General features: G+C 37.1%; 1 protein-coding gene across 45 annotated transcripts in view; it reads right to left on the reverse strand.

Annotated features, from left to right (window-relative positions):
- Nucleotides 1-19,381, reverse strand: part of RBFOX1 (RNA binding fox-1 homolog 1) — a 910,365-nt gene that overhangs the window by 390,142 nt on the left and 500,842 nt on the right. For 30 of the 45 annotated variants that reach the window (XM_074599130.1, XM_074599146.1, XM_074599134.1 and 27 more), the window contains one exon: nucleotides 18,848-18,889. The exons of the other annotated variants lie outside the window; for them this stretch is intronic. In XM_074599130.1, coding sequence (XP_074455231.1) covers nucleotides 18,848-18,889 — 42 coding nt within the window. The remainder of the gene's footprint in view (nucleotides 1-18,847; nucleotides 18,890-19,381) is intronic. 45 annotated transcript variants of the gene reach the window in all.

The following is a 19,381-nucleotide window of genomic DNA, read 5'->3' on the forward strand; positions in this document are numbered from 1 at the left end:
TATAAACTTCTGTTTTTTCACCTCGCATACTTTTTTTTACCTTCCCATTTTTAATTAATTTCTATTACTTTAGCACTTCTGTTGCTTTGGATGCAAGAAATTAGTTCTGCGTTCATTTGCTGTATAGCGAGGTCAGAATATTATCCCACAAAAGCCTGAGGAGTGACCGGCCAACAATGTGGTCATTAGAAAAATACTGAGTCGGGATTTCTTGGCTCTCTGATGACTTGTGTTCAGTGTTTAGTCCAAGGAGTGAGAAGCAGGATGGAGACAGATGGGAGCTTCCTCGCATCCTAGACTTTGTGACACATGCATGGGATTTACACAGTTCATAGCTTCCCTTAGAACCAGGAATATGAAACTTGCTTTCCCTTTTCTTAGTATAGCAAGGTGATGGGAAAAAACGTGAGGGGTCTGACCCTTTGTCTGGTGTGTACAGTTATTTTGTGCTGTTTCTGTAATGAAGGGAGCTGCTTATTTCTCCTAACATTCAAATGTTCTATCCTGACAAGACTCAGGGTAACTAACAGACTATAATTAAGGCAAGTTATTAGTGATCATTGTTCGATTGGTAACAGCTCAAGCCCTCATCCGTAATTGCAATGACAGGTGCTATATTGTTGCTGCTTCTCCACTGCTATTAGTGAGAATAGACTCACTCAATAGTTCTGACAAGGAAAACCCTGGCAGCCGTAGGAAAACCTCACATACTCTCTCCTGTTTGTACGCTGTCATAACCGGGCTCCAGCTTCAGTCCTGATAAGGGACAGTGTCAACTATGGGATGATGATGAACTTGACTTTATTTTAGAATAAGGTCTGTGAAAAGAAAATAAAGGCTTACAAAATCCCTCCCCAGAGAATTAACACAGTGGGATCAGAATGTACTGGCTATTAGAAGCAGTGTTTTCACTAAATTTCCTGAAATGTTAGTGTGTTTGTCCAATTTTCTTCTCCTAGGTAATGCCCAGGTGTTTTTGTAAATCTTCATCTCGATTTTAGAGATTATGCTTATGCAGTTAACAAAAAGAAACAAATCTGTTTCAGCATGTAATCGTTCACACTTGAACAAAGCAAGCTGGATATCAAATATTGAGTACCGGTAACAAGTGGCTCTCAATTTGTCTATTCTTTGAGAATTTACATCGGTTGAATAAAATTGAATGAAGTAACTAACTCAAGATACTCTTAAGCAGAAAAAGAAACTGATATAATCAGAAAAATTATCTCCAGGCAAATGTTTGCTTAGTCTAGGCAACACCTTCTTTCCACTGCCCATATAATTTTTGATTCAAGCTAACACAAAGACTTACAATCTTATAACCATAATGCATTTTTTAAAATCCAGTACAGGGTATTTCCATTTTCACAGTAGGACACATAATTATATTCTCCTTACGACAGGCTAATCTGAAACCAACTATTGCCAACTATTATCTGTTTATTGAAACACAGGAAGATTCTCTTTTCAAGATACCACACTCAAATTTGCTTTGGATTAAGATCTTTTACCCAGTAGTAGAGCCAACTAGTATCATTCCTCGGCTAACATCAGCCAACATGCTTCTGCTTGCAGAAGCATAAATCAGTTCACATCAGCTGATGTAGGGACCTGATGGGGCGAGGGGGAGGGGATGACAACGATATAAATAAATAAAACTTGCCTCACTTGCACAGTAAATTAAGACAAAGTTATGTCCGTGACTTCTTTATTTTCCTACGGTAAGATTTTGTTTTAAAAAGGGGAGTAGGGGTTAACATTTGATAATCATCACTAATATGATAAAAGGTTGCTATTACCAATGACTTAAGGACTACTTCCTTGTAATTTTCAGTTTATGAGTTTATAAATTGCTTTGTTATTTAGTGCAGGCTCCTTAAATCCTGAAGTCTTTATGCACTGGATGATAACAAATGGATCAGTTTTATCACTTACAATAGTTCAGTAAATCATGAAACAGCGTACCTTTCAGCAAAGCCGTCATATAGAACTTATCATGGCAAACCTATCAGTTGTTATTTCTGACTATGTATCTGACAAAACAAATTCAGCTCTGTCTCCTTGTCACACTTGTTTTTTAACAAGCTGAGAACAGCCTCATAACCGAGGGTTAGTTATATCATTGTTTTGATTTGGTGAGGGAGCCGCATATCTACAGGACAGTGTGTGCTAAGAGCACGCTACCTCCTCTGAGGTTGCCAACAGTACCAGTGCTGACGACAGCAGCGCTGTTACAACAGCCATCAGACCAAGGTGAAAATCTGCTCCTCTGCCACCTGAAATCTTGTCGTCTTGGGAGAAACGCCAGATTTAGCCCTGCCATTAAGCTGCCTAGGATCTCCACAGTTTTCCTCACAATATCAACAGCGAAGTCCTGGTGAAGGCAGATACTGCCCACCTCCAGGCATGTAAAGTGACAAACAAGTAGGCATTATTTTAGGGATGCAAAAATGGAAAAGTACAAAGCTAAAAGATATGGACATTCAGAAAGTAAATGTGGATGACAAAAGACTTAGGAGAATTTGGATATCTACGGAGATAGAGGAAAAGATCATGCTACAGGTGCTAGTCGCTCCCAGTATATTACCAGTCCGCAAGAACAGCACTGAGTTAACTCAGTGAACAAAACAGATGAGTATGTCATTTTTACCTGGTGACTCACGATTTCTAGATTACCTGTCTCATTAAAGTTAGTTTTTGTATACGTGTCGTGACTGAACAGTGCAAAAAACCTAGGTGCACAATTACTAGGGTACTTTTTACACAAGTTGGCACTGTGCTTTAATAAGCAGGGCACTTGTATGCGCAGTCCCCAGCAGATACTTTACATACTGAATTCTCCAGTCAGATACACAGACGAAGAGATGCTCTGGCAGTGGCAAGGTCTGGGAAATAACTGGCTTCAGAATCTTCTTTTGGTGTTTTGTTTGAAATTCCTATTCCTCATTCTCAAGGAAATCAGAGACTGCTTGAGCAGCTCTAATGGCACCATCACACTGAGAAAAGGAAGCTGTGACACTGCTCTTTAATAAATCAATGCCTCTTTGGCTGCCTTCCAGACCACAAAAAACACTTTGGGCATTTTTGCCTGCCTTTCATTTTGTGTCTTGTAGGACTCTCTCCATCATCTTCATGTCTGCATATATTCTCCACAGCCCTTTCTTTTTTTTGGCTTCTGTCTTGAGACTCAATGAACATTCCCCCTTTAATGGTCTCAGATCATGTTTTTCCAGAAACCCTTGACATTTCCTGGAACTATTTGTGTATTAATGACAAATCAGTAGTGAGGGAATAGTTAGGGATGCATCAGTGTTTTCTTAATATGTACAACGTGCTGTATGTATGTACATGGCTCTGACTTTAAGAAGTGATAACAAATGATTTTGAGGTTACTTCAAATATATTGTGATAACCTCTGCACATCAGTCCAAACTATGTGAGGGAACCCAGGGAATGTCAAGAGACAAAAAGAGATGAAGAGTGCCTGTTGGGAGTCTAGCAGAGGGAATGTCTTCCTGTCATCTCAGTGTATAATGTTATCTGTGAATTGACCTGCACGCAGTTATCTGTGGTCTGTTCTTGTTCACATTAAATGCTTAAAAGTACAAAGACTCATCTCTAGATTTAGGATTTCTTTAAACGGGACATGGTTGTTTTTAATGAACGGGTATTTCTAAAATAAAGTTAAGTGCAACATGCAACTACTGGTAAAGAAGTACTTATATTCACAGTAGGACTGCATAGTTAAGTAGCCGTAAATCTATAGTGCAGGTGAAAGCATACAACATTGCTCTAAGTAACATACTGAGACAACAGACTTCTGCATTGCTTTGCCCACAGTGCTAGCAGATGATAACTAGGTCACTATACCCCCTCCAACAGCCCCACAGTAGGAATGATTTTTTTTCCTGGTCATAAAAATTTTGGGAGTTGCAAAAAGTCAGATGTGGAATAGTTTCGCCTGCGTGTATCAAGTGTTAAAAAACAGGTCAGTCCTCTGATTGTATACCCACTTGCACAGCCACCGAAAGGCCAGTAAACCAGTCAATAAGCAAACAAACCTGTGCATGCTTCAGTCCACCCCCCTGCCTTCTGGTACTATCAGAAATACCTTCAGCAAAGTGAGGCTGGATTCCCTGACCATGCATTCTCACAGTTATAAAGTTCACTTATCGTACAATTCTCTTGTCTGAAATCAAAATATTCACTGTATTGTCTCCTTACATTAGCAGCCCATTTTTTCCGTTATTAAATTGACTGTACATTAGAGATGCCACGCTTACCTCAGACACTCTCTCCATTAGGAGGGATCGAGCCTGTACACTAAATATTTAATTTGTGTTCTGAGATGCTCTGGATTTTATGTATTTTCTATTTTCCTAAGGGGTTCATGGTTCACATCAGTTGGATACTTCTTTCCCAGCAACAAAATGCAAAGTTAACTATCGCCAACAGCGAATGCATATGTACTGACACTGAAATAAAACAAATTACACCTTATTCTGAAGACAGTGAAATTGAAGAAATACAATCTCACTCTCAAATAAAAATGTAGATTCGTCTGGTAGTATAGACTGGAAATACTTATTTTTGAGTATGAGTGAAAACTTAGATTAACTTTTTTTCCTCAGGAGGGAAATTCTCCAGTAGCATCACAAGGAGTGACTGTTCTTCACTTTACATTATGATCTTTGATCATAGATAAATCACTAACGTGGCTGCAACATTTTGATGCAGCCCGAGATTACTCCACAGTTCTGAAGCACTCCCCATGACAAAAGGCTGTTGATACTTTGAGTTGGACTAAAAGAGAGCATCAGCAAGTGGTAGAGCAAACATCTGCTGCTTTTGTCTTCAAAGAAAACTATGCGCATAAGAAAAAGGAGCAGCATCTCTTAAGTAACAATATCACTGTCACTTATGTCTAGAACTACATTAGTCTCAGTTAGGCTCTGCATGCAGAGTAAATTACAAAATGCTGATCAAAGGCATCACCGTCTCTTACTGCTTTTCACCGAGCAAGACCTTGGTAAACCACAGTATCTTTGCAAAGCAATCATTGTATATAAACAATACTAAAGCATTTCAAAGGATACTTTGATTTTTTGACAGATGAAATTTAGTGTGCCAATACAGAAAAAACTGCAAAGAACATTCAGAAACATGTACCCTACTTCTATTTAGTTAATGTATCCAAAGTACATGTTGCATAGAGAGCAAAGTGTAGCTAGCAAGACTTGTTTTCCATTATAACCTGCACTTCAAACAAGGAAATTCTAAATGAGTAGAGCTCATTAATGCAATTCTTTACAGGCAGAGAGACTCCCGGACTGCAGTATCAGATTGCGTAAAAGCCCATATGGCCGCTCAGTGGTGATATTTTGCATTGTTTCCCTCTGAGCATTAAACTCAGATGCTCTCTGTACAGTAAGTGAGTCTCCACATTAGCTAAATGTTCTGAATTAAGATCTTCCATGATTATGGATATTCAAACATGCGAGTCAGAGAGCACGAACACCTAATTAAACATATGCTAAAATTTTCTTAGCCTAAGATACATCTTTTAAGACTATTTCTATATTATAAATTCCAGTACTGTTTACATGCTTTACACCAGCTGGCAAAGGAACGAACATGCACCCCCTGTGCCTCCAGCACTAACCTAAGCAGGCAAAAGGCCGAGACGTACAACTGAGTGCTCCATATAATGCACTATTGGAAGTGCAGAGCAATGCATCAATACTGTGCTTTAGTTTCAGCAAGAGAGCAAAATAAACAATGCAGAAACGTGGTGAGCATTTGGATGGAACTTAGTTTAGAAAAACATGCATGAACATAAATCTGCTTTTGCTATTTACTGTAATAATATCAAAACTGTTCGTTTCAACTGAGTTTCCTCCACATTATGTTGTTATATTAATTGTAGTATGATTACACTTGCATATTTAAGAAAGTTTTTTTCTATTTTTAATAACTTCAGCCTTTTCCAATGCTTTCAAAATAAAGCTGGGATGATTCTGAATCAAATGCGAAAATACTGTTTTATTTTAATACTTTATTTATTATAAAGAGATTTTATTTTTTTCTTTCAACCTTTTCTAAAGGGTGGACCAGATGATCTTTCAAGGTCCCTTCCAACCTGGGTTGTTCTATGATTCTTCAGATTAGGAATGACAACATCCTGGGCAATATCCAATAGCATACAGAATAGAAATCCTGTTTTCAGACCAGCTGTATTTGTAATGATTCCAGCTGGTGGTTCCTAGACAGTCTTCTGGGAGAGTGTCTAATAACAAAGAAGCCTTCTCCTCACAGCTGGCAATGTGTCTGTGTTTAGGTGAGAACTTTAACACCCCTTTAACACAAAGATATATGCACCATATCTCTTTGCTCTTCTGAATACAAATACTCAGATTTGTGTGTGACCACTGAGCTGTAATTTTTACAGTGCTGTTTTCTATGCATACATTTATTTATTAACAACTTTTAAAAATTCTGAAATATTTTTAATGAGAACTTGACTAACTACAGCAGTCATGTCACTGATAGAACTTTTGAAATAAATAATTGCAGAAACTTGAATATGGTTTCCAGAAATTTTCCTGCTTTTACAATTTCAGCCATTAATTATTGTATATTAAATGCATCTCTATCTACACCGATGGGTTGTTACAGTAGGTTACTGAGGTTTTGTTTGCACGGATTAAAAAGAACTCTGTTGGCTGATTTTATTACTGTTTTCAGGTGCATCTGTTATCATTGGCCTTTGGCTTTGGTGGAGGAGCATCTTTTCATAGCAAGTTTCTCATTCCCCACAATTACTCCTCATGGAAGCTGTGGAAAGAGACATGTTTTCACTTCAGCCTTCTCCCAAAAATTTCCACATGGTTCCAATTTTCTCTTCCCAGTCCTTTAAGTGTGTAGCTGCTGAAGGAGACTGTTCAGTACCATCAGGAGCACAAAGCGGAAGCTGGGAGATAGTGAAGACCTAACTAATGCAATGAAGAATTTATCCCAGGAGCATTTTAGTAGAATTTATTTACAATTACTTTTATCAGCCTTTTGAACTGACTGCTGTTCACTGATTCATGAACACTGTAGCCCTTTCGTGTCACCTTTGGTTTCATCTACATAAATCACTTCTGGTCTATATAGTAATTTTCCATTATTCTTAGCTACACTTCCTGGAGAGTAAAGTAAGAAATGAAAAAATCCCCAGCAACAACAGATAAGCTTGAAGTTTAAGATTTCAGAAGAATGTGAGGGGACACGTTTATTACATTGAGATCAAGGGGGTTATTTTTGGTGACCTTCATATGTTTTGCTTACCCATCCTAAAAGGAGCACATATTTATTGTGGAGAGAAAGTTAAAAACCATCAGAAAACTTATGTGAATACAAATAAAAGACAAGGTTTTTCATATCTGATAATTCACAAAGTCCTCTAAAATGTTGAAAGTCTTTCTGATAGTTAAATATCTCCCTAATATCATTATGTATTATTTAGGATAACTCTCTAATACCTTTTCAAAATAAGAAATAATTAAAAAACATTTTTTATTATTTTGGGTCAGTCAGAGGTATTATTTTAATATACTGAATAGAGTATGTAAACTATTATATTTTGCAGCCATTAGATTTGAAAACTCTATAGTACGCGTTGTTTACTATTTTCAAAACAGAAAGAACTGCGTGGCTTTGTCAGCACACCATGATTACTCTGCTTTCATGTCAATGCGTGAAAAAAGTATTAAGTTTGGATGCATGTGAGTTTTGAAAATTTTTGTTATATTTTAGTCACTGATGAACATTCAGGTATTTTCCTGTCTCTCCCTATAAAATAGATACTCTGGATACAAGATTATCACAACTGAAAGAAAACCCCACAATCCCATACTGGACTCCGCATTTCCATCTGAGCACATGACTTGGAAGATGACAAACACCCAACACCTGGACATTCCAGAGCTTGGGGTAAATTGAGCTGGTGAGTTTGTAGACTTTCCTAGATTTACAGGTTGGGGTTTTGTTTTTTTTTGTTTGTTTGTTTGTTTTTATCTATATTTAGAGGTGAAGGAAGAAAAGTAAATAATTACAGTAACACTCCTTTGCTGTATTTTGCATTGCTACTTTTCAGGCAAGTATCAGAAAACAGACCAGGTGTAAGATATCCTTGAGTTGGGAGCCTAGAAAATGAGCCAAACTCAAAAAAATAAACTACCTTTTCAAAGGCATCATTACAGAATATGCTGTCAGATTTTTACTTAGGCACTGTGGCAATATCACATGAAAATTCCTAGGCATTTTCATTACAAAAAATGGAAATGCCAGTTACAGTAGGGAGGGGAGGGGAGAGGAGAGGCAGGCAGTGTGGGAGGTGTGAGAGCTGAATGACCAAAAGTCCGGATTTTTTTCCGGCACCTGCAGCTTCTAGTTGTAAATGTGCATGCACAAAAATGTGTGCCTGAAATTATTAGTAAGCAGAAGTGTTCACAATACCTTCATGCTAAGTAGCAAAGAAATGATTAGTTATCTACATCACATAAATTGAGGCATACAGGTGTGATAGCCATCATTTGATCATGAAAAACTGTGGGAATAAAACAGATTACTGCAATCTACCTTAAAATTCCCAGGCCATTGTGTTAAGTAAAAATGGTACACCAGAAATCAAGGATGTACCTGAACCAGAAACTACTGGGGCAAAGGTGGTGTCTTACTCTGTGCTCGTAAAGTGCCTGTAATTTATGGTGCTATATAAATGATTTTTAACAATGATGAAAACAGTTGTAGAAAGCAGTAGTTTAGAGAATGGGAAAAACCAGGAGAAACAAGCTGATAGCATATGAAGTAATCTATAGCATGTAGGGAAAACCAACCAAAGGAAATGACTAAATCAAGGTAATAAAGCTATTAATTATGTGCTCTTTGGAGGGCAGCTGCTATCAAGTAGGAAAGTGACCTTGAGATGAAGGCCACTTTTTTTTTTACTTTCAGTATTGTATTCAAAGAGATCTTAAGAATCCAAAGGAAAAGACAACTACTGTATGAAAGAGAAATGCTGTAAATTGCCCCAGTGAACCCGTGAGCACAGATTATATCTGGTTTTTTGCCCATTACCTATGGAATAACAATCTACATGGCATTTGGTTACATATTTAGAATACATCTATAGCCACCCCTTTACATGAGGGCTTAAATTTCCAATATTAGTTGAGCATGAAAAATGCCTGTGATATGCTGTACTTGGTTTTTATATCTCCTCCCTCCTCCCCCCCCCCCAGCCATACTGTCTTTTAAAGATAATAGAGGTGATCAAAGCTTCAAAATGCACAACAGCAGATAGACGTGGTGGAGAAAACATTCCTAAGTCAAGGTCAACTTCTCCCAGGGGTGAGAAACCACAAAGATATTACAAATCAGCAAAGCATTTTTACCTTTCTCAACTTCCTGGTTTATAAAATAGATCCTCTAAGTATCATGCGACACATGAAAATACCCACTGTACTGTTTCTTCCATCTCAATCAATTCGCCCCCAGTCTGTACTGATGGTGATTGCCCCAACCCAGGTGCAGGAGGACCTTGTACTTGGCTTTGTTGAACTTCATAACGTTCACCAGGCCCCGCTCTTCAAGCCTGTCAAGGTCCTGGATGGCATCCCTTCTCTCTAGTGTATTAACAGCACCACTCAGCTTGATGTCACCCACAAACTCGCTGAGGGCGCACTCGATCCCACCATGTCAGTGAGGAAGATATTAAATGGTACTGGTTCCAGTAGAGGCCTACCCCTTTCTCATCACAATCTCATCATGGTCTTTTAGGACCTACCACCTGTTTTGGTTTTATTTTCTCCTTCCTTTTTGAAGACTGTGACATCTCAAGCACATAATTCAATAGACTGAGCAAGGGAGTCACCCCACTTCAGTGACAGAGACTGAGGATATTAGGATGGTGATTTGCAGGCCTTTCATCATCAGTTCCTTACAGCTCTTATTTATGCTTTTAATTTTTAGTTTGACTTTGAATGTTTTTTCTCTGGGTGGTCCACACGTATTGACATAATTGTCATGTGTTGCTCTGTTGATGAACTGCCAGTGTAACTTGACAAACTTTTCCATACTTGGTACAGATTAAATACATTCAAAAAAATCCATCTACTCTATATTTTTGGGGAGAATATAGAGGTTTTATAAACAAGCAGTAGGACTAACTTTTTTTCCTTCAGGTACAACTAGTATGTACTTCACGTATTTTCATTCATACTTACACTTTCAGTATTTACATTCATATTTTCTCTACCTATCATGTGGAGTTTTGTCAGTTTCACTTAAATATCAGAAAGAGAGTTTACAATATGAAGGTAGTTAACGCTAGTAACTTAACAATAATTTCTCAACTTGCATATGTCTATTTACTTTTACAGAAGTATTTTCACCCTGATTAAATGAACAGGACAAATAAAGGGGTAAAATAAATCCCAAATGTGAAAAACAATGACAGATTATGGCCACCTTCTCTTTTTTTATTAAATAACTTCTTCCAAAGCTGTTTCTCAAGACTGCAAAAAGGTGGGATTCTGAGCAATTCATACATCTGTTCTTAGCACAGCAGCATGTTTCAGTCTAAAAATCAGAAGATGCAATTCAGGCTTTGATGTTTAAATATACCAGTCTCCAAACCAGTGGTTATGCTCTCCAGGACTGCCCTTTATTAGGATACATTAGGAAAGCATCAAACAGATATGTATATATGTAAGCAGAGATGTTTGTTTGCTGTTCTTACTGTCCCAATAGCTTCTGCAAACAGAGTGAGAAGTGGGGAACTGTTGCTTAACAGTTTCTTCTAACAAAATTTTTGCTCCAAGGCTTTGTGAAGAGGAGAAAAATTAGCAGAACTAAGGATATTTTTTCAATTCTGTACTTTCCTTGATTGGTCTTCCAACAACAGGACTAGTTCCCTGTTTGAGTCCAAAACTTTAAGATGTCTCAAAACTAATGTCAGCTTGATAAAACATGAGTATTGTTTGTTTATTGTAGCTTATTTTTATTTCTCTATCCTTCTTCCTGGAAATGATATACAGTAGCTTGGGATTCCGTACTAAGAAAACCATTTCTGTTGAACACACAGAAAGACTTGGTTTTCAGGGCAATTTGGGATTTTGCTGCAGAATAGAACAAACCACAATTACTGTCCAGGTTCTCTTACTTTTAAAAAAAATTCAAGAGACTAAGAACAAGTATACAGTACTTCTAAAATCCCGGTCTACCTGAAGCCAAGATTTTTCCTGTTATATGAACAGGATGGTATATATGCTCTGTCACATGTCAGCTACCAAGTCTGCTGTAGGACTGGATCCTGAAGCTGTATTTTTTTAATATATATATATATATAAAAAATACAGATATATGTGTTTGTGTATATATGTGTATATATATACACATAGAAATATTGATGTGTGCGTCTGCATTTTTCTTGAAGATTAACTTATTCCTCCTTGTAACTTTGCTGCTTTAAAAAAGTTTGGCAGCTACTTAAAAAAGCATTAAATTGTTTAGTAAAGAAGTAAACCTGACCAGTTTAAACAAGTAAGGCTTAGAAAGATTTTACAGAACATAAAAAGGCATTACCATCAATACTAGAACATGACTTCCATATTATAATCAATATTCCTTCATTCTCTCTACTCTAAACAATACTGGTTCAAGGAGTCAGTGTGGCCCAGTGAATATGCATCTTTATAACACTACATGATTTAGACTGTTGGTGTAAATTATTTTTTTTCAGTTATTATAATACTCTCAATGCCTGTCTTGTTGCCCTTAAAAATCTAGTTGCTCAGTCAGTTACTTGATATATAAGTAAATGAGAATAGAAATCCACCAGGCATAAGGACCAAACAGTATGTTAAAAATCCAGCCAATCTACCTGCAACTGAAAAGCTTTTTCAGGTTTTTCACTTGACCCTAGTGAAAAAAACAACAAATGTTCCAAGGCAACAGCACCGCCCAGCCAAAACCACACAGCCCCCACCCAACCCAGAAAGGCCTGTGGAAACACCCTGGGGGAAAAAACCAAAACCAACCAACCAAAAACCTGCGAAAAACCAAACCAAGCAACCAAAAAAACGCACCCTGAAACTGCACTGTAAATTAGATTGTGTTTGCTGCTCAAATTAGATGTGCCATTGAAGAGGGCTATGATCTCTGATAGTCAAATTGAGTAAGCAACAGTAGAGGTTGAAATAATAAGTCAAGATACTATAAACACTGTTAAAGCCATGCACTTAATGGTCTGCTTGCAAGATGATCAAAGGGAAATTATAAAAGCTATGTGAAAAAAAGACCTCCCTCTCAACAAATACAAAATAAGGAAGAAAATCTTTTCTGGGACAGCGTCACTGATCACAGCAAGTGTTCTGCAAGAGAAGCTGCAGTCATTGCAGAAAGCCTGTATCAAAAGTTGCTGTTCTGAGTGCAGAAGCTGTTCCCAAATAGTGTGGATCCAGTACTGCGTATTGCTGATGTTTTTGTAGCAGGACAAAGAGAGCACCAGGATACTGAATTAACGTTGAGTGCTGGTTCAATAGCATCTACACTATCTAAATCTATTTTCTTCTATCCCTTCAGAAGTTTGCCACTTCCTGAACTTTGATTACCTTTAGTAAACTGCCTCACGAACCAAATCCCTATCCTTGACTGTCTGTATACAAAAATGACTTTAAATATACATTGAGTAGCTGCTGAATTCCATATAGTGTGCTGCAGCTCTAGACACCATCTGTCTGTCACGCTAAATGGACAGGTAGTTACTGAAAACATTGCTTCAGCCTTACCAAATATTACTGTAACTCTTCAGTTCCAGCAATCACGAAGCACCATACTGAGAAATTACCTGACTGTGCAAAAATCAAAGTTGAATTCAAGAGGAAGTGGCACTTGAACAACAGAAAATCCTCTGCCTACTGTTCTCAGAGAGACACGGCAAAGTATCAGGAAACGAATGGAAGGTTTTCTGAATAGCATTCCATCTGCAGCAGAGACAAGGAAAACACCTAAAGGCTTTTTTACTATTTCTGAAAAAAATTGAAGAAACCTGACATGACTGGCACCATCATTATTCAAGAAACTGAAGTGCTGCAACATTCTTTTCTTGAGCAAAGGAGCATATTATTAGGAGGTAGCATTTTAAGAGGAGAACAGCATCCTTACGGTGGGAGGCTATGTCACTTTAAGCATGAACCATAACAATTTTCATTACTTAGCCATTGTTACTTTTTAAATAATCACCATGGTTATTAAACAACAAATTGGAGGCCAGTGTTAGCTTAAGAAAGTTACTCTGTTTAGGAAGGCTCCTAAAGTATACCAGAACTGACAGCAGGACTCAAATCAATTTTACCACATTTCTTTGGTTGCGTTTTTTTGTACACATGAAATTCAAGCTAGTTGAAAATTTAAATGAAATCACACCCCTACAATTAACCTCCCTCCCCAAAAGTTTAGTGGGCTATTTACAAGCCTTTTATTCTTCTTTAGATCTTAGTTCCAGTAATTTTTTTTCCTAACTGTGCTGTGAATTATTCTTTATGGAACGACTGGGAACATAGTTTGTAAGATGGTGAGTGAGCTTACTCTACTTTCATTCCATGTCAGTGTGTAATACCAAAAATATGATGCCTTCTTATTAATCTCACCTACCTGTATCTTCACCATACACCTACACAGATGATGACACATAGCTCATTGCACGAATAACTACAGAAATTAAAGAAGGATCACTTTAAGCCACTTGTCTAGCATGTCAAATGCAGCATAGCCTACATGAATTCCTAAGAAAAGGATGGGTAGTAAACACGCATCGTAGTAATCCAACTCTATTAGAATATCTGAGCATTTCCCCTTTTAACCCTTTTTCCTTTAAAAGAGGAACGTATAATACTAGGTAGTCCAGGCAAAACGTATACGCATTGTTTGCAAATGCATACCAAGAGATTTTCAGAAGAAAAGAAAAACAGTAAAATTTTTATTAATGGCCAGAACTAGGTGCCCAGTTTTGCAGAAACGTTACGAATTACGTGTTGCTTTCCAGTAACGAGGTATGACATCACTGAGTCACGAAACAAGCTTATATACTTTTCCTTTTCCCCAGTCCAGCATGGGAAAAGGTAGAGATTGAAAACACAGGTTCTTTGGCCAGCCACCACATAAGTTCTGCTATGCTATCACCATAGTAAATTATTTCAGAAAATGCTCAAAAATAACATCTACTTCACAAATTGCTTCCACTCTGATTCTCTTCCTCTCTACTATTCTTCTACGTTTTTTTTTTCCCCTCAGCTCAAAAGTATTTAAAAATTGGCATCTGCCACTGAATCACAAATTACCTCCTTATGCATCAGAGAAACACTGTACACAAAAATTATCAGCAGATTATTCTTAGATCACTGGAGAAAGCTAATACCACAATGATGAGATTCAAAAATTTTCTTTAAAAACTTTCCAAAAAATGAATCTACGCAGCTCAGCACCCTACAACCTGATGAATTGATGCACTGAACAAAGACACAAAGATAGGTAAATACTGCAGGATTATGGTTGCTTAAAAATGATGCTGGACATAAACGCACTTGCTTCTGTTTTCCCTCTACCTGGCATAACTTTAATACATTTTTGGCTGCATGTCACAGATTATTCATTTACTGTACAAAAGACAAAATAAATAGAATGATACTGAATGCAAAACTTCCTTTTGTTTTCCTTAAAATTAGAGTACTATAAAAAAAAATATGTTCATATTAAATACAAGATGATAGTAAAACCCTGCCGTTCCCATATTTCAGACCAGAGAAGGAACTCTGGCTCCACAGAATGCTCCTTGATAATAAATGAATGTGAAAGAAGCTGTTAATTAGAGCAACAACTAGGTCACTTAAAATTTCAGATCAAGGAAGTTAATCACACCATTTACCATTAGACCTCATTGGTATTCACAGGAACATTTATAAACCCCCCTAACATTAGAGTTTAAAATTGCTCTATGCCCACCTGAGAGAGCTCATCAAGTACTGCTGCATAAGGACCAAAAGTATTCGCTTTATATAGCAAAGCTCATGCATGTAAATACAGATACAGAAGTTTACTTCGAACAGTTATGTTGAGTTAATAATGCAAAATAATAATTTCTTAGTTGAAAGGAAGGTTGTGTAAAGCTCAGTAAGGTTTAAGTTAGCCTGTAAGTTTAAAAAAAATTCCTTAGGCTATGATAAAAAACCATAATCCCAGGTTAAAGTCAGAACAGTAAGGAAGGTGCAGTGGAAGCAGCAGACTTTCGAAGCTGTCGCGACACTTTTTTTATAGCTTTATGTATTACAGCTTATTTCTACCTAGGGCTGGTATCCTGATTTTCTTCACAGCCTTAAATGACCTGTATCATTTATGTTTCAAAGTCTGTTTTTCAACCCCAAATATGAGAAGAAAAGTGTTTTTAAATGATTTTGAGCAAGCTGTAAGTTCTGTGTCTTTACAGGTCATTTATAATGCATCAGAATGACAATTACATGCAGCTCCACACAGTGACTCATAAAACAGCAAGTGGCAGTAGGAAAGAGTCAGAGAAGAAGATAGGGCATATCTATCCAAGAAAGGATTTATAAATCAGGATTGGAGAACACAAAACAGGATGAGGAGGGCTAAATATTATCATTATTTTCTTTAAATGAAATACTGACAAGGAGCAGTGTGTGGATCGAGCTGGAGAGAGGGATATTGATGGGTCAATTTCCCTTCAAAGACACATTAGTTTTTTAGTACAACTTGATTTAAATGAAGCCAGATTAGAAAGCAAAAAGAAAAGAAATTACAGAAATACAAAAAAAAAATAATCAAGGCAGCATATGCTAATTAAAATCATTTCCAAGAGAAAGAAAAACATAAAAAATGGCATTAATGCTTTGTAATTACTATTTTTTTAAATCGGATGGAAATACACCAAAGTCAGCTTGTGTTATATATCCAAATGGAAAAAAAAACAAACACCCAACCAGCTGTGCTAGAGAGAAAATTCCCATAGCTTTCTGTATGAATTCTCATTTAAATAATTCAGGTATAGACATTAATGTCTAACTGGGAATTGTACCAGGTTTACAAGGTAAGTTCCCAACCTTGCAGTCACTGTCATTGTCAAAGCTTAAGCAGAAAAGGGTTAAAATACACAGACTTGCTTAATTATTACAATTATCATTCATTGTAAATATAATGTATAATAGCCAGAGGCTCCAACAGGAATAAGAGTTTCATTACTCTAAATGCTTTATTCCAGGACAGTGAGTCTCTGCTTTGCATTTGGAATGTAAAAGCCAATGAAACAGGTAAGAGGTGAGAAATCTTGTCTGAATAAATGATTGTAGTAAGATTTGGATATTTCTTTCTATTTAGTAATTATTTATTTGCACTAATATGCTTTAGACAAACCTTTCTTAAAGTGCCTTTCTTTTGGAACCTCTTTAGGACTTGTAGAATAAGGAATGACTAGGGAATCAAAAAAGGAGAGTGGCAGACACATTGTCATCTTAGACTTTGCAAGGAAGGTGGGAGATAGTATGTCTTTTTTATTATATTATTAGGTGATATAAGGATAATCTAGTTTTAACTCACTTTAACACACAGAAATGGATGTTGGTATTTTGTTGTTTTAATCCTGTTCTCTTGTTATATTTCAATTCTTTCAGTTGGGATGAAACTATATTTTGTTGTGAAGAGCCTGCCTCTCATCCAAGTATTCTTGGAGGCCTGAAAAATCTATTTCAGCCAATTAAAAATTTCTTTAACAGCGTTGCTCAGTTAGGGAGCCAACCTAAAAGTGACAGAATGGTCAAGTTACACCCTGAGAGCATTGAAGGTGCAAGACTCTGGCAGTGGGGGGCTGTTCACAGCATGTCTACGGAGGGTCAGAGGTGCCAGCACTGAACTACAACCAAAACATCTCCACACAGTATACTGAAATTTCACTGTGACCTTTTGTCACAGCAGATGAGCTCTTATTAACTAGAATAGATTCTGGGTACTGGAAGGGTTTGGGCGTTTGAAGACCAGAGAGGGGAACGGAACAACTCTACTGTGCTCGGCGCTGTGATTGTTGGTCTCGCCATATCTGTCTGTCTGAGACTTCTTGGTGGCTGTACTTCTCGTACTGCAGTCACAAGCTCTAACTCTGTGGGGTGGTGTACGGCTTTCATTGCATCCCAGCCTCCGGAACAGGGTTTACACTCATAACTATATTTAATGTAACACGAACATCACAGCAGTAGTGGAAGGAGATGTACCTAATCTTAGTAGGTTAGAGACATGTTTTTTTTCCTAAGTTGTTATGAAAAGTCACTTTTTGATACGACACAAAGGCATCATAAGCACTGAGCTCATTGTTAGATGTAAGTTGTAATACCGGAATAGAAAGATACATAAAGTTTTACTGCATCACATTTTATTCATGACTTAAAAAGCACACATATTTACTTCAAGAAAGAATTGGGGTTCTCCTCCCATTATATTTCAAAGCAGTGTTTTTCTTCATTCAAAGGAGAAAACTTAATAAAAACAATAACACCAAATTAAAACTTTGTGTTTTCATGGCACTGCTGCCTCTTCAAAAGATTGTCCTTCAGGTACTATAGCAATATTTTAACCTTGACAGCTGCTCTGTTGAGACATTACTACTGATAAAACAAAGCTCTGTCACTCCAGCTTCAGGACAATAGCAATGCAGTCACATATCAGCAAGAGAAGAATCAAGGGCAATGCGTGATGCATCATTCTTGCATAACTTGTTTACCAAAAATCCTACTGCAACTATGGTGAAGACCAGCCGAAGCGTCTAGGTATGTCAGTGAGGCTAATCTAATGAATGGACGAATGTTTAAGAACACTGCACAACTTCTTTTAAGACTAGAGTATATTCTTCATACTTGCAAGCCATGCAGACACTGCCGATGCTTATTAAACTGCAAACAAAAAATGCTGCTTTTTCTATTTCCAGTAATATTTTTGTTTGCATAAAAACTTACACTTCCTTCAGGCCTGCCTCTTCCTCTCTACTTGCATATGGAATTTCAAGAGAACACCCATCATGTGGTGTCAATAAATGCAGGTCTATTAAGCAACACTTGGATGACTCAAAAGCTTTTTTCTCCCCCTTTTTATTAATTAAAGTTCTTAATGCCTTTCCAAATAAATACTAGAATCAATCAGTTGAACAAGGAAATACTTGTGATGAAAAAGCATCTGCACAGATACGTAGCACACGTAACATTTGAAGGGAGCAGGGACTAAAACCTGTTTAAAACACTGTCACTTTAAGGGAGAAACAAAGTAAAGGTCAGCAATCTGGGTTCAGGAACTCCATCTTGTTCACAGATTGTACACAACCAATATACACACTAAAATACTTGGGCCTCTTCTACCAGTTCCTTCACATTCTGAAAGCACACATACTACAAAAAATCCAAAGGATAGCGTCTTCTTGTTTGAAACAGTCCGGTAGTGGAGGAAGTCTGAGAAACATAGTGACCTTTATACCAGTACTAAAGCTTCTCATGGTGCATAGGAAGAGCAATCTGAATGTCAAGAGAGCTCCTGTAAAGAGGTATTTACTGCCAAATCTCACTAAATTATGGAAGGAAAACCTGTATCTACTGTAACTGTTTTATATTGAGATATGTACAATATTTACCAACAAGCAACAAATGAGCTAAAGATGTTCTTCTTAAATAAAGTACTGCATCTGTCAGTAGCACGAATTAGATTCTGCTTATGTTTTAAAGAAACAGAACATCTTGCATATCACTGCACTTACCCTTAGTTGTTCTCTTTCACAACTCATCTGTTGCTTTGAACTCTACAAGAGGAAAAAAGAAAAAACAACTTTGAAAGCATAGCATTCTTGCCACAACAAAGCTGCGAGGTCTACCTGTCTTACACAGATAAATATTGGAAACAGCCATGAGTCTAAACATAATATTGTATGTGGATCTAGACGGAATCATTACTGCAAAAAGGTATTATTTTTTTCACTCATTATTTTAAATTTACAAAGGTCAAAAGGAAATTAACACCAGAACCCACTACAAGTCTAAGGTACAAAAGTGTTTTTGAGATTTTAAAGATCTCATGGGCAGTTCAGCTCAGGAACAAGCTTTCCCTTTTTCTCTTCTATCACAAGTCTGTGTTCTATTTCTAAATATTTTCCCGCTACTAAGATACCATGAGATATATTCACAGCACACCTTAGAAATAAAGATATAGAAGCTTCAAGAAGTGATAAAACTATTCCTATGACAACTTCCATTTCTGATTTGATATAAAAATAACTCAGAAGACGACTTTATTC

The sequence above is a fragment of the Larus michahellis genome, chromosome 8 (genome assembly GCF_964199755.1).
Source record: "Larus michahellis chromosome 8, bLarMic1.1, whole genome shotgun sequence".
Taxonomy (NCBI): domain Eukaryota; kingdom Metazoa; phylum Chordata; class Aves; order Charadriiformes; family Laridae; genus Larus; species Larus michahellis.